This window comes from Amphiprion ocellaris, unplaced genomic scaffold, assembly GCF_022539595.1.
Source record: "Amphiprion ocellaris isolate individual 3 ecotype Okinawa unplaced genomic scaffold, ASM2253959v1 Aocel_unscaffolded201, whole genome shotgun sequence".
NCBI lineage: Eukaryota > Metazoa > Chordata > Actinopteri > Pomacentridae > Amphiprion > Amphiprion ocellaris.
The window spans coordinates 621-13,778 of NW_026559369.1; the positions used below are offsets into that span (position 1 = coordinate 621).

Here is a 13,158-nt window from a genome sequence, read left to right on the forward strand (position 1 = left end):
CTGAAGATGTTTTATTTTTTTTTATAACTTTGTGAAATTTTTTTGCTGAATTTTGGGATTTTTTTTAGATAAAGGAACAGTATTTTTTGCTGCCCGTCAATGAGGACAACAGGAGGGTTAAACTTCCTGTCATACCTGGTGATTTCATTAATCCAGCATTTATTTACATGTACAGACAAGATGAAGATAAAAATGGATGGAAAAGAGTCCAAGAACACTCAGTTTATGTCTTATTCTCAGTATCTGAGGGAAGTATGGTGCTTACATTTGGTGTTTTCCATCATAAAAATTTTATTTTAAGGGGCCAATAAGTGTTAATTATTTGTCTTTTTGGACCATTTATAGTCATTCTGGACACGTTTGAAGTCATTTTGGACATGTACTTTGAGTCACTCTGGACAAATCTGGAGCCATTTTGGGTAAATTGTGAGAAATTTGAACAAATTTAAAGTCATGACAAATTTTCAGTTATTTGCGAACATTTTTAATATTTTGGGACAAATTTAAGATAAAAATATCTAAAACTGAAACCTTGTCAGGTCAAACTTTAACCCATCAAATTCTACTGATGTTAGAGCCTCAACAGTTGGAGAAATGTGGACCAAAGACTAGATCTTAGTAGAAATATGGATCCATCCATAGATAAACACTGACAGGAACTTTATGAGGATACTAGACCAGTCTGGACTGAAGATTTTACATCTTTCTTTTCCATTTTCAAGAAGCAATAATTAAATATTTGCATAACCATCATAAAAATGTCATTTCAGTCTATAAAGTTAGAACTTCCTGATAGAAAACTATCCCTCTAAGGCTTTAGGAGCCAACAGTTTTTGCAAATTGTGCCCCAAAGTTTACAAACATCATAATTATAATCCACATAACATGTTTTTCTCACATGTAAACAATCAACCAGTTTGAAAGTAAAAAGCCAATTAAAAACCCCCAAAAATGTGGTTTTATCATCACAAATAGAAAAATAACAGTCAGAAAATCTGCACAAATGTTTTAATTATAGAGACGTTCTGATTTTGAGAACAAACCTAAACTTTTCCACTAAACCTCCACACAACGACACAAACTACCACATTAGGAGCACCTAAATGAACCAGGAACACAGAAATATCCAAAGATTCCAACTTTACAATAGAAAGAAGTGGAAATAAACAGAAATGTGTATGTTCTGAGTGTGAAAATCACGTTTTTCAGTGATGTCCTCCCACAGTTTGGTGTTTTTAAGCCTGTTAGAGACAAAAACAGAGGAGTAGGAAGAGATTTCTTGAGTTCTTTAAAGTTTTTCAGTCTGAATATTCACTCCACCACCAGCTCGAACTCTTCTGCCTCCTCAAACTCTGCGTTCATCCTGGCAGCCAGAACCTCCAGCTCCGTAGAGGGGATCTCCTGGACCTTCCTCCTCCTCCTCTTCTCCTTCACCACGGCCACTCCGGGGATGTTCGGGTCCGGTTCGGGGAAAACCGACCCGCCGTCATCAGTCTCCAGCAGAGACGTGAAAGAGTTCAGAGACCCGGAAACCTCCAGACCTCCAGCCCTGGACTGCTCGGGTCTCCGGATCACCTCGGGGGTCTGAAGCTTCTCAAAGCCGAATAAAGTCTCCCTGGAGTCGGGGCTGCGGAAGGACCTGTCGCTGAGCCTGCTGTAAGACCGGCGGACCTTCTGCGACCACACCGAGTCCTCTGGATCCGGCTGCGGGGGGAGGGAGGCCGGCGGCGGGGAGGACGGGAGGATCGGTGAGGGCATGGCGGCCTGTTTCTTCTTCCTCGTAGCCGAGGAGGAGCCGCCGCTCTCCGGGGCAGGACCCGGGGTGGAGACGCTGTGCTTCTTCGTCTGGACGCCCTCTGAGCCGGCCCTCCGTCCCGGGGTGTTCTTATGAGTGCCCTCCGAGCCGGTCCTCCGTCCTGGGGTGTTCTCCTTGTCGTGGTCCGACAGGGCGGCAGTTTTTCGGGGCGCTATCTTCCTCACGGTGATGGAGCGTTTCACCGCCACCGCCATCTTGTTGTCCCTGTTAGCCTCGGCTAGCGGAGGAGAGTTTAATCGCGCTGACCGTCTCCTCTGGTTATTAGAATCCGCCATCACCTTTCCAGGCGTCCCTTCGTTCATGTTAAACGTTTCCCGATTAAACACTAAATCCTCCTTATTGATTTTCTCCCGTTTTTTGATTTTCTCCCGGTCTTTGCGGCTGAACTGCATACAACAGCAGCGTCCCGTTCAAAATGCCCGCCCAAAGTCGCGTAGAAAACACGACACGCCGTTTTCGTGGTGACGTCAGTATCCCGCGACAGACGTATCAAAGTTTTGCTGTGTAATCCGAACAGGCGAGGCTAAGGGACGTTCCTCTTCAGAGTATTTTAAAATTTTCCAGGTTTTTCGTGTTTTACACAATGGAATATCTAATCGGAATACAGGGACAGGATTTTGTCCTCGTCGCCGCCGATAATGTTGCTGCTTCCAGCATCATTCAGATGAAACACGGTATGACAGCGCGTTAGCTTAGCATTAGCCGCTCTTTGATTCAGCTGGAACCGCTAGCATGTCTGTTCTCTGTGGTTAATTTAAAAAAAGGATACTAATAAGTGGTGTCTGTAGACTTTACTTCTTACAATATACTCTCATGTAGTATTGAACTTATCTTACTAACTGAATGTAGCCACGCAATGTGAACGTAGCTCGAGCTAGCAATGCTAATGTTAGCCAGCATGAGTTAAAGGAGCTAATCAATCTTTCTCTGTCTACTTTTGCACAATTTCCTTCATCAATAACAGCATGTAGCGTTATGTCATCATTGTGATAACTTTCTCTGAGTTAATCAGTCTAATTCTACATTAATTTGATAACTAAAGTCAGCACAGAGTGACTAAGCAAGGTTCCATCTGAAAGTGAAAGTTATTTCTTAGTTAACGTTGTTCACTCTGGAAGTCAGTAAATCTGCACTTAAATGGACAGAACGAAGCTTTAAACGGTGGCATTCTGTCCTGCTTTATGGAAAAGGTTCTCAAAAAGTAGTTTCTGCTCTGGTTAGAAAATGATCCGCTTTAGAATTAGAATGGCTTTATTGTCATCCTACATGGCATGACGAAAATAGAAATAATTTCCGCTGGACGGTGCACAACAATAAGAAATAAGAAATAAAATATCAACATTAAATAATAAAATCAAATGTACATATATAACAAAACAATATTAAAAATGACAACATCCGCAAAGGAGGCCAGATATATACAATATGTGAGGTAGATGAAATGGAATAAAAACCAGTGAAATAGGATAATATGTCAGGAAATTGCACGAAAGCAGCAAAAGGTGACATTGTCCATTCAGGTAGACAGGTGCTTGGAGTTCAGGAGGCTGATTTAACTGACTGAAATGTATTGAACTGTTCAACTTGTGATGAATTCTCGACCAGTGAGTTAATTCACACCTGAGTGAGATAAAATACTCACTTAGATAAGATAAGATAAAGTTCTTTATTTTCTCCCCACTCCAGAGGGTCCACAGACAGGTTTTATTCTATCTGAGATCCGATCTTGACACATTTAAGCAAACTCAGAACTTTACCTGACACTATTTGAGCTTTTCCACCATTTCATTTACTCTTGAGAATCATGACTGCGTGCATCTAAAGTTTTCCACTTACTCAAATTTTTTATACTTACTTTTTATCTCTTCTTTTTCATTTATTTTATATCCCTTCCTTTGAGAGTGTGTATGGCCTAACCCTTCTATACCTTCTATGCTTAAATATGGCTTTTCGTGTCCACTTACCTTATCTGCCTTTTTTTCTTTTTTTTTAGTAACAGTGCTAATATAACTCTGATTGTGTTGTGCCTTCTAGGGAGTGTAGCCTGTATTCAGGGAGGGGGTGTTGATTGACTGTTTGTTTCATTTGTGTGTATATATTTAAAAATGGAACTCTAGAGCTCAATACATGCAAAGTATTGCTGCGTCTCACTGTTTCCAAATAAAAAAATAAATGCACCTTTATTGAGATTACACGATGCCACAGGTGAAAATAACGTGCTGTTGGATGTCAGTTCTGCTGCAGCCTGAACGTCCACAACTCCAGCATCAATAATCTCATTAACTCTCTGATGTGTGACTCACTATGATGTGATATTAGGTCAATGACCCTCCACCTGCCCATTAGCTACTGTACTTTGTTGATTCTGTTTTAAAGATGCCATGTGTGATGAGAACAAATACTTTTCCCCGTATGTTAAATAGAACTGATCGAATCTAATGAAGTATTATATTATGTGCTGTGTTTTTGTCAAATATCATTTATGCACACAGTGTTGCAGAGAGAATATTTGTTCTTTACCTTTCAGACTATGACAAGATGTTCAAGCTGAGTGAGAAGATTTTGCTGCTGTGTGTCGGAGAAGCAGGAGACACGGTGCAGTTTGCAGAGTACATCCAGAAGAACGTTCAGCTCTACAAAATGAGGAACGGTGAGAACCTCGGAGATAATGATGAGTAGTTCTGAGGGGCTTTAAAGCTGAATAATTGACATGTTAAAATGTTTAATTTCAGTCAATATCGATAATAAGTGATGATTTTTTTTAAAAAAATGTAGATTAGGAGAAAAAATGTTTAATTTGAATTTAGCTACTTCAACTTATTTATTGTAATAATTTTAACATAGCAATGAGAAATGCACCAATTATATAAATTTATACACATAAATAAAAATTGTGGTTTGAGAGGCTGTCAGTGTAATGGAGCCTGATTTCTTTACATTCATAAACACTGCCTGCAGTTCAGCCAGAAAAATCTAAAATCTTTTCACATGTGACTGTTGGTCACTAAAAGCTTCACTGGTGCACTGAGGAATACAGAACTTTTAGTTTTTTACAGAATGTGGTTAATGCCAACAGTTTATTTGAACAAGAAGTTTAAATAAAACATGTAGAATAAAGTGATTCTTATGAAATATTCCAATTTTAACCTCACATTTGGTTGAAATTGTGACCAAATGGTTAATAACACTGAGGATTTCAAGTGGGATAGTTAAAAAAATCTGTGATTCTCTCTGTTTCTGGCTCTGATTATTGCTGTAAATTTGGCAGTTTTGTAAAAAGGAAACAGCTTTCAAACCCAGTGGCATATTTTTGTGTTGAGAGCATTAACAAAGTCCAGTTAAGTTTATTTCCATAAAATCACAACTCAAAAATTGGCAAAATTCTACAACCGCCTCGGTTTTTAAATGGGAAAAGCCTTGTAACAAGAAGAAAATAATGTTTAATTTGAATTTAGCTACTTCAACTTATTTATTTATTGTAATAATTTTAACATAGCAATGACAAACGCATCAAATATATACATTTATACACATGAATAAAAATAAGTAAAGATAAAGGAATGCTGTAATGGAGTATGATTTGTTCATGAGACTAAACCTTTCATCGGGTTTATTCATTGCAGTTTGAATCTAAAGCAGTAAAGTCAAACTATCAAACATTCGATCATGTTTGTTTTCTTATTGCTGCTGATGAACCAGTTAATTCACCGGTTATTATCACTATCGTTTATTCACCAGGCCCCAGTAACACTTCTTCTATCCTTCTGTTCCTCAGAGGTTTCCAGTTTCAGTCTAAAACGTCTCTTTGTGATAAACAGACTGAAGAAGCATGAAGCTAAAACTGTGTCCCTCATGATGTTTTGTTCCTCATGTTTCTCAGGTTACGAACTCAGTCCAGCAGCAGCAGCAAACTTCACAAGAAAGAATCTGGCAGACTACCTTCGGAGCAGGGTAAGGGTTGTGCTCTTATTAAAAATACGATTCATTCACAACGTAATCTGTTACTGACAGGAAATAACCTAAAACAGTCATTTCTTTCTCATGAAATGATTTCATCAAAAATCCTCAAGTGTCTCCTTTAAACAACTTTGAACAGAACGGTTGTTCTTTGTGATTCTTCAGTGACAAAATGCCCAAATACACAATAAACACAGAGTACAGGTAAAGGAGGTTTAATAGTTGAACTGTAGTATGAGCTGAGAAAGTCACAGTTTATCTGAGGAGACACATTTTAAAACTATCAGGACCCTCGGCCTTCAGGTTGGACTTATTTTTTTGTCCTGTTCCCAAAAACAGTCTCAGCATGTCTCTCTAAACGTCTCTCTAAACCAGGGATGTCCAACATGAGGCCCGTGGGCCAAAAGCAGTCCTCCAGAGGGTCCAATCCGGCCCTCAAAGTGTAAAAATTCCAGAGAAGACATTAACTGCAGATTGTAAATTAGTAAAACTATAAATTTAAAATCATTTCTCGACCATGACAAGTTGTTTGGATCCTAAATTAAAATACTAGATTGTTCTTTGTTCTTTTGTCGTTTTGTGTCTCGTTTTTGTAATATTTCCGCTTGTTTTAGTTGTTTTTTGTCCTTTTTTTTGGTCTGACTTTTGTCGTTTGTCTCATGTTTTTGTCGTTTTGTGTTTCCTTTCAGTCTTGCTTGTGTTTTTTTGTCTTATTTTTGTCATTTTGTGTTTTGTTTTATTTGTCGTTTTGTTTTTTGTCTCGCTTGTGTTTTCTATTTTTTGTTTTGTTTCTTGCTTTTGTCATTTTTTTGTTCTCTGTGTTATTTATGTAACTTTTTTGTCTCTTTTTGTTTTGTTTGATGTTGCTTGTATAATTTTTTTGTCATTTTGTGTCTCATTTTTGTCGTTTTTGTCTCATTTTTGTTATATTTTGTCTTGTTTTTGTTGGGGTTTTTTGTCTGACTTTTGTCGTTTGTCTTGTGTTTTTGTCATTTTGTGTTTCCCTTTAGTCTCGCTTGTGTTTTTTTTGCCTTATTTTTGTCATTTTGTGTTTTGTTTTATTGGTTGTTTTGTGTATCGTTTTTGTCGTTTTGTGTTTTTTGTCTTGCTAGTGTTTCATGTAATTTGTTCTGTCGTTTTGTTTCTCGTTTTTGTCATTTTTTGTTGTTTGTGTCATTTATGTATTTTTTTGTCTTTTTGTCCCTTTTTTGTTTTGTTTCATGTCTTTTTGTCTTGTTTTTGTCCTTTTGTGTCTCATTTTTGTAATATGTTATTTTGTTTTTGTTGGTTTTTTGTCTTTTATTGCCTGACTTTTGTGGTTGTGATCCTCCAGTAAATCCTCCATGGTTCAGTTCCAGGTGACTAAATGTTGTGTTACTTTGTCGACACTGTGATCTGGAAGTTGTAATGTGGAAATGATAAACTGAGGCTGAATGTTGATGAAACAATTTATTTTTCTTCATAAACTTCAGGTTGTTCATGATGTTTAGTAAAAAGATAATTCCTTAAATGTGAACATTTCTGCAGTAAAACAAAGGAACCATTAGGAGTTGTGGTTATTTCTAGGTTATTCTGCTGTGGTTTTACTGTTTTTACTGGTCCTGAATGTGGAACCTGAACTAGAATCAGTTTGACTCTCCTGATCTAAAATGACCTAGTAAAGATCCTTCATAGAGATCCTTTAAAAATCACTAGTTTGTCCTGGCGAAGTATAAAAGACGACTTGGCAGCATGAAGGAAATGTCCAAAGTTTATTGTACCGTCGTAGTACTTCACAAATTCATTAGAAGTTTCTCCTCTTTACTGCCTTTCTTCTTTGCTTTTTAAATTGTTGTTGAAATCGTTTGTTCCTGTCGGCGCTGGTCATATCTGGACGTTGTAGTTTTTTTTTTTTTTGTTTTAGTAGTTTTTTACCGTAACGGCCACAAGCTTCTTATAAAGCTGTGGTCATAACCTTTATTTTGTTTTCTCCTGCCCTGGGAACATTTGTTCTGCATGAAGAACGAGAGATTTGACTATAATCATAACTAAAATAATAGACTTCAGGAGCATATTGCTTTTGTCTAAACCTCAGACACACTTTGGTACACAGAATTAGTATGTTTTTGTGGGTTAACTTCTTCCGTTATTCTGGATCAGTAAAAACCCATTATACTGTCATATAACAAGCACAAGAATCTCTACAAATCAGCAGACAGCTTAACATAATAACATAGTATTATTATTCTATACAATAACTAGTTGGTTATTAAGAATTTCTGCAAGATTAAATGTTTGTCAGGATTGAGAGAAGTCAAGTCATTAATATCTAAAAACTGGAACCTTTTCTGGTCAAACGTTCAGTTTCTACTGATGTTAGAGCCTCAACAGTTGGAGAAATGTGGACCAAAGACTGTATTTTAGTAGAAATGTGGATCCATCCATAGATATACACTGACAGGAACTTTGTGGAGACACTAGACCAGCCTGAAGTCAAAGTTTAGCACCTTTTTTTTTTCCATTTTCAAGAAGCAATAATTAAATCTTTGCATAATCATCATAAAAATATCTTTAAGTTAGAACTTCCTGATAGAAAATTATGCAAAGCAAATTATGAACCAAAGTTTACAAACATTAGAATTATAATCCAGATAACATGTTCTTCTCACATGTAAACAATCAACCAGTTTGAGACTAAAAATTTAAGTCAAATAAAGCCAATTTTAAATAAAAATGTTAAAAATTTAACAATAACAGTAAGGAAAACCTGCATAAATGTCTTAATTATAAAGAACTTCTGTGATTTTGAGTACAAACCTAAACTTTTCCTCTAAACCTCCACACAAAGACACAAACTACCACATTAGGAGCACCTAACTGAACCAAAAACACAGAAATATCCAGAGATTCAAACTTTATAATAGAAAGAAGAAGAAATAAACAGAAATGTGTATGTTCTGAGTGTGAAAAACACGTTTTTCAGTGATGTCCTCCCACAGTTTGGTGTTTTTCAGCCTGTTAGAGACAAAAACAAACTACTCACTGTAGGAAACCAGCAAAGTCATGCAACTCTTATTTTGTCGTTACTTTAAGCAGTTTCTTGTCCAAATATTCTCCGACTGCTCCATGCTTTATTCTTCTTGTGTTTTTTCAACTCCAGTATCTTTGTGTGTTTTCTCAGTTAACAAAACAGCAGCTAATTAATCCCATGTACCGACGGTCACCCTCAACATGAAGCGCATTCATCCTGGAGTAATGACTGAACATACCTATAAATATTTTAATTTCTCTTTTAAATTAATTACATCCCTCCGCCAGCATTTGCAATCTCATTTAGCTGTGGGGACCAGATGATAAAATCATGGCTAATTCCAGCGAGTTAAAGTAGGAGAAACCGTACGCGCTCGCTTTGCTCGTCCAATTTAAAAGTGTGTTTTAGTTTCTGCTTAAAATTCAAACAGAAACAGAAATTAGAAGCCTTTAATGGAGCGTCTGCTGGCGTTGACGACATGACACCGCCGCTGAGATGCTCCGGAGAGGTTTGACTGAAGCTCTGGTGGGAACTGATTCCCCGTTGAAGCGATCCGTGTGTTTGTGTCGCTATCGGCTGCAGATGCTTTTTGACAGAGCAGGTACGTTTGTCAGCTTGTTGTCAGCTTGTTGTGAGGTTTCACCACAACACCTGAGTCCTGCAGCTCTGTCCTGCTCAGTCCTCTGGAGATATTAGATAAATACTGACCAAACAAATCGATGATGTGTTTCGTTTGATAAAATCTGAACTACCGAAGGTCAGAAATGCGTCTTCATGACTTAGTAAAGCTGGAGGCATCTTATTGAAAAACAGCCCAAACTCACTCCCAAAACAGTCACAATGAATTGGAAATCCTCCACAATGCCTTAAAATTTCTTTTAAAATGACTAAATATTTGTTCAGAAAGATGCAAAAAGCTTTTTCATAATGACTGAAAATTCTCAAAAATTTGCCAAACTGAGAAAATCCATATTATTATTTAAAAACATGAACCAAAATAGCTTTAAAATTGTTCAAAATGACTCAAAAATTACCTAAAATTGTCAATTGTTATCAAAAAATATCAAGAGTAATTCAAGATTTCTCCAAAACTTGTCCAAAATAATAAAAACAGTCCAAACTCACTCTAAAGACAGTGACAAGGAATCGAAAATTCTCCACAATGGCTTAAAATTTGTTCAAAATGAATAAATATTTGTTCAGAATGACGAAAAAATGTTTTTAAAATGACTGAAAATTCTCAAAATTTGCCAAACTTAGAAAATCCAGCTGCCAGTTCCTGATGCACCTGAGGGTTAATAGGTAGTGAGGTTCTATTGAAGCCCTAATTATACATATTATGCAAGTTGTTTTTAAAGTTTTGCATTAATCTATTAATTCTCTCACTCATAAAATGATAGAAGTGATCCGTCAGTCTAAGCTGACGTCTCCAGATATTATTTTAACGTCACATCAGACTACAGTTGGTGACGTCTTTGCTTCAGAGATCACTCAGCGTCTCGTTCATCTAATTTGTCTGCTCGTTCATGTTTTCCTGGACGTTTGCTTGTGTTTTTCTGGTGTAACTCAGGCCGTGTCAGCGTCTCCATGCACTAATGTGTTCAGAGCGCTGCAGCCGCTGCCTGTCACAATACAGGGTGAAAATAATTACAAAAAACAATTAGTGTGGCAGAGCAGGGAATGTGGGACACAGCAGAGGAGATCAGCAGCAGGAGTGGAGGTCTCTGAGGGAAGCAACACACACACTACACACACACGCACACACATAACAGTAACACACTACACACACACACACATAACAGTAACACACTACACACACACACACACACACACATAACAGTAACACACTACACACACACACACACACACACACAACAGTAACACACTACACACACACTACACACACACTACACACACACGCACACACATAACAGTAACACACTACACACACACACACACACACACACACACACACACATAACAGTAACACACTACACACACACACACACACACACACATAACAGTAACACACTACACACACACTACACACACACTACACACACACATAACAGTAACACACTACACACACACATAACAGTAACACACTACACACACACACACACAACAGTAACACACTACACACACACACACACAACAGTAACACACTACACACACTACACAACAGTAACACACTACACACACACACACACACAACAGTAACACACTACACACACACTACACACACACATAACAGTAACACACTACACACACACACACATAACAGTAACACACTACACACACACACACACACAACAGTAACACACTACACACACTACACAACAGTAACACACTACACACACACACACACACACAACAGTAACACACTACACACACACACACATAACAGTAACACACTACACACACACACACACACAACAGTAACACACTACACACACACACACAACAGTAACACACTACACACACACACACACACACACTACACACACACACACACACACATAACAGTAACACACTACACACACACATAACAGTAACACACTACACACACACATAACAGTAACACACTACACACACACACACAACAGTAACACACTACACACACACACACACACAACAGTAACACACTACACACACACATAACAGTAACACACTACACACACACACACATAACAGTAACACACTACACACACTACACAACAGTAACACACTACACACACACACACATAACAGTAACACACTACACACACACATAACAGTAACACACTACACACACACATAACAGTAACACACTACACACACACACATAACAGTAACACACTACACACACACACACACAACAGTAACACACTACACACACACACATAACAGTAACACACTACACACACTACACAACAGTAACACACTACACACACACACATAACAGTAACACACTACACACACTCAGCAATAACACTACACACACTACACAACAGTAACACATAACAGTAACACACTACACACACACACTACACACACACACACACATAACAGTAACACACTACACACACACACACACAACAGTAACACACTACACACACACACACACACACACATAACAGTAACACACTACACACACACACACACACATAACAGTAACACACTACACACACACACACACACAACAGTAACACACTACACACACTCAGCAATAACACACTACACACACACACACAACAGTAACACACTACACACACTCAGCAATAACACACTACACACACACACACTACACAACAGTAACACATAACAGTAACACACTACACACACACACACACTACACACACACACGCACACACATAACAGTAACACACTACACACACACACACAACAGTAACACACTACACACACACACACACAACAGTATCACACGACACACACACACACAACAGTAACACACTACACACACACACACAACAGTAACACACTACACACACTCAGCAATAACACACTACACACACACACACTACACAACAGTAACACATAACAGTAACACACTACACACACACACACACACAACAGTAACACACTACACACACACACACACATAACAGTAACACACTACACACACACAACAGTAACACACTACACACACTACACAACAGTAACACACTACACACACTCAGCAATAACACACTACACACACACACACACATAACAGTAACACACTACACACACACACTACACAACAGTAACACACTACACACACTACACAACAGTAACACACTACACACACACACAACAGTAACACACTACACACACTCAGCAATAACACACTACACACACACACACTACACAACAGTAACACATAACAGTAACACACTACACACACACAACAGTAACACACTACACACACACACACACACACACACACACACACACAACAGTAACACACTACACACACACACAACAGTAACACACTACACACACTCAGCAATAACACACTACACACACACACACACACACAACAGTAACACACTACACACACACACAACAGTAACACACTACACACACTCAGCAATAACACACTACACACACACACTACACAACAGTAACACATAACAGTAACACACTACACACACACACACACACACACACACACACACACACACACACACACACACACACACAACAGTAACACACTACACACACACGCACATAACAGTAACACACTACACACACACAACAGTAACACACTACACACACTACACAACAGTAACACACTACACACACTCAGCAATAACACACTACACACACACACACTACACAACAGTAACACATAACAGTAACACACTACACACACACACACAACAGTAACACA

At 38.2% G+C, this 13,158-nt stretch overlaps 2 protein-coding genes across 2 annotated transcripts in view; one reads left to right on the forward strand and one right to left on the reverse strand.

Moving 5' to 3' along the window:
- Window positions 1–994: 994 nt before the first annotated feature.
- On the reverse strand, window positions 995–2,253 carry cdca5 (cell division cycle associated 5). Its single transcript, XM_023263459.3, has one exon. It carries the CDS (start codon window positions 2,206–2,208, stop codon window positions 1,312–1,314), a length of 897 nt encoding a protein of 298 aa, XP_023119227.1. The 5' UTR covers window positions 2,209–2,253; the 3' UTR covers window positions 995–1,311.
- A 35-nt stretch (window positions 2,254–2,288) lies between these two features.
- psmb2 (proteasome 20S subunit beta 2) overlaps window positions 2,289–13,158 on the forward strand; it is a 29,395-nt gene continuing 18,525 nt past the window's right edge. The window contains exons 1-3 of the mRNA XM_055008787.1: window positions 2,289–2,490; window positions 4,344–4,466; window positions 5,697–5,767. Coding sequence (XP_054864762.1) covers window positions 2,400–2,490; window positions 4,344–4,466; window positions 5,697–5,767 — 285 coding nt within the window. The 5' untranslated portion in view covers window positions 2,289–2,399. The remainder of the gene's footprint in view (window positions 2,491–4,343; window positions 4,467–5,696; window positions 5,768–13,158) is intronic.

Bases quoted from the DNA above. Each gene is read 5' to 3' on its own strand.
- cdca5 (XM_023263459.3), bottom strand. From the start codon at position 2,208: ATGCAGTTCAGCCGCAAAGACCGGGAGAAAATCAAAAAACGGGAGAAA.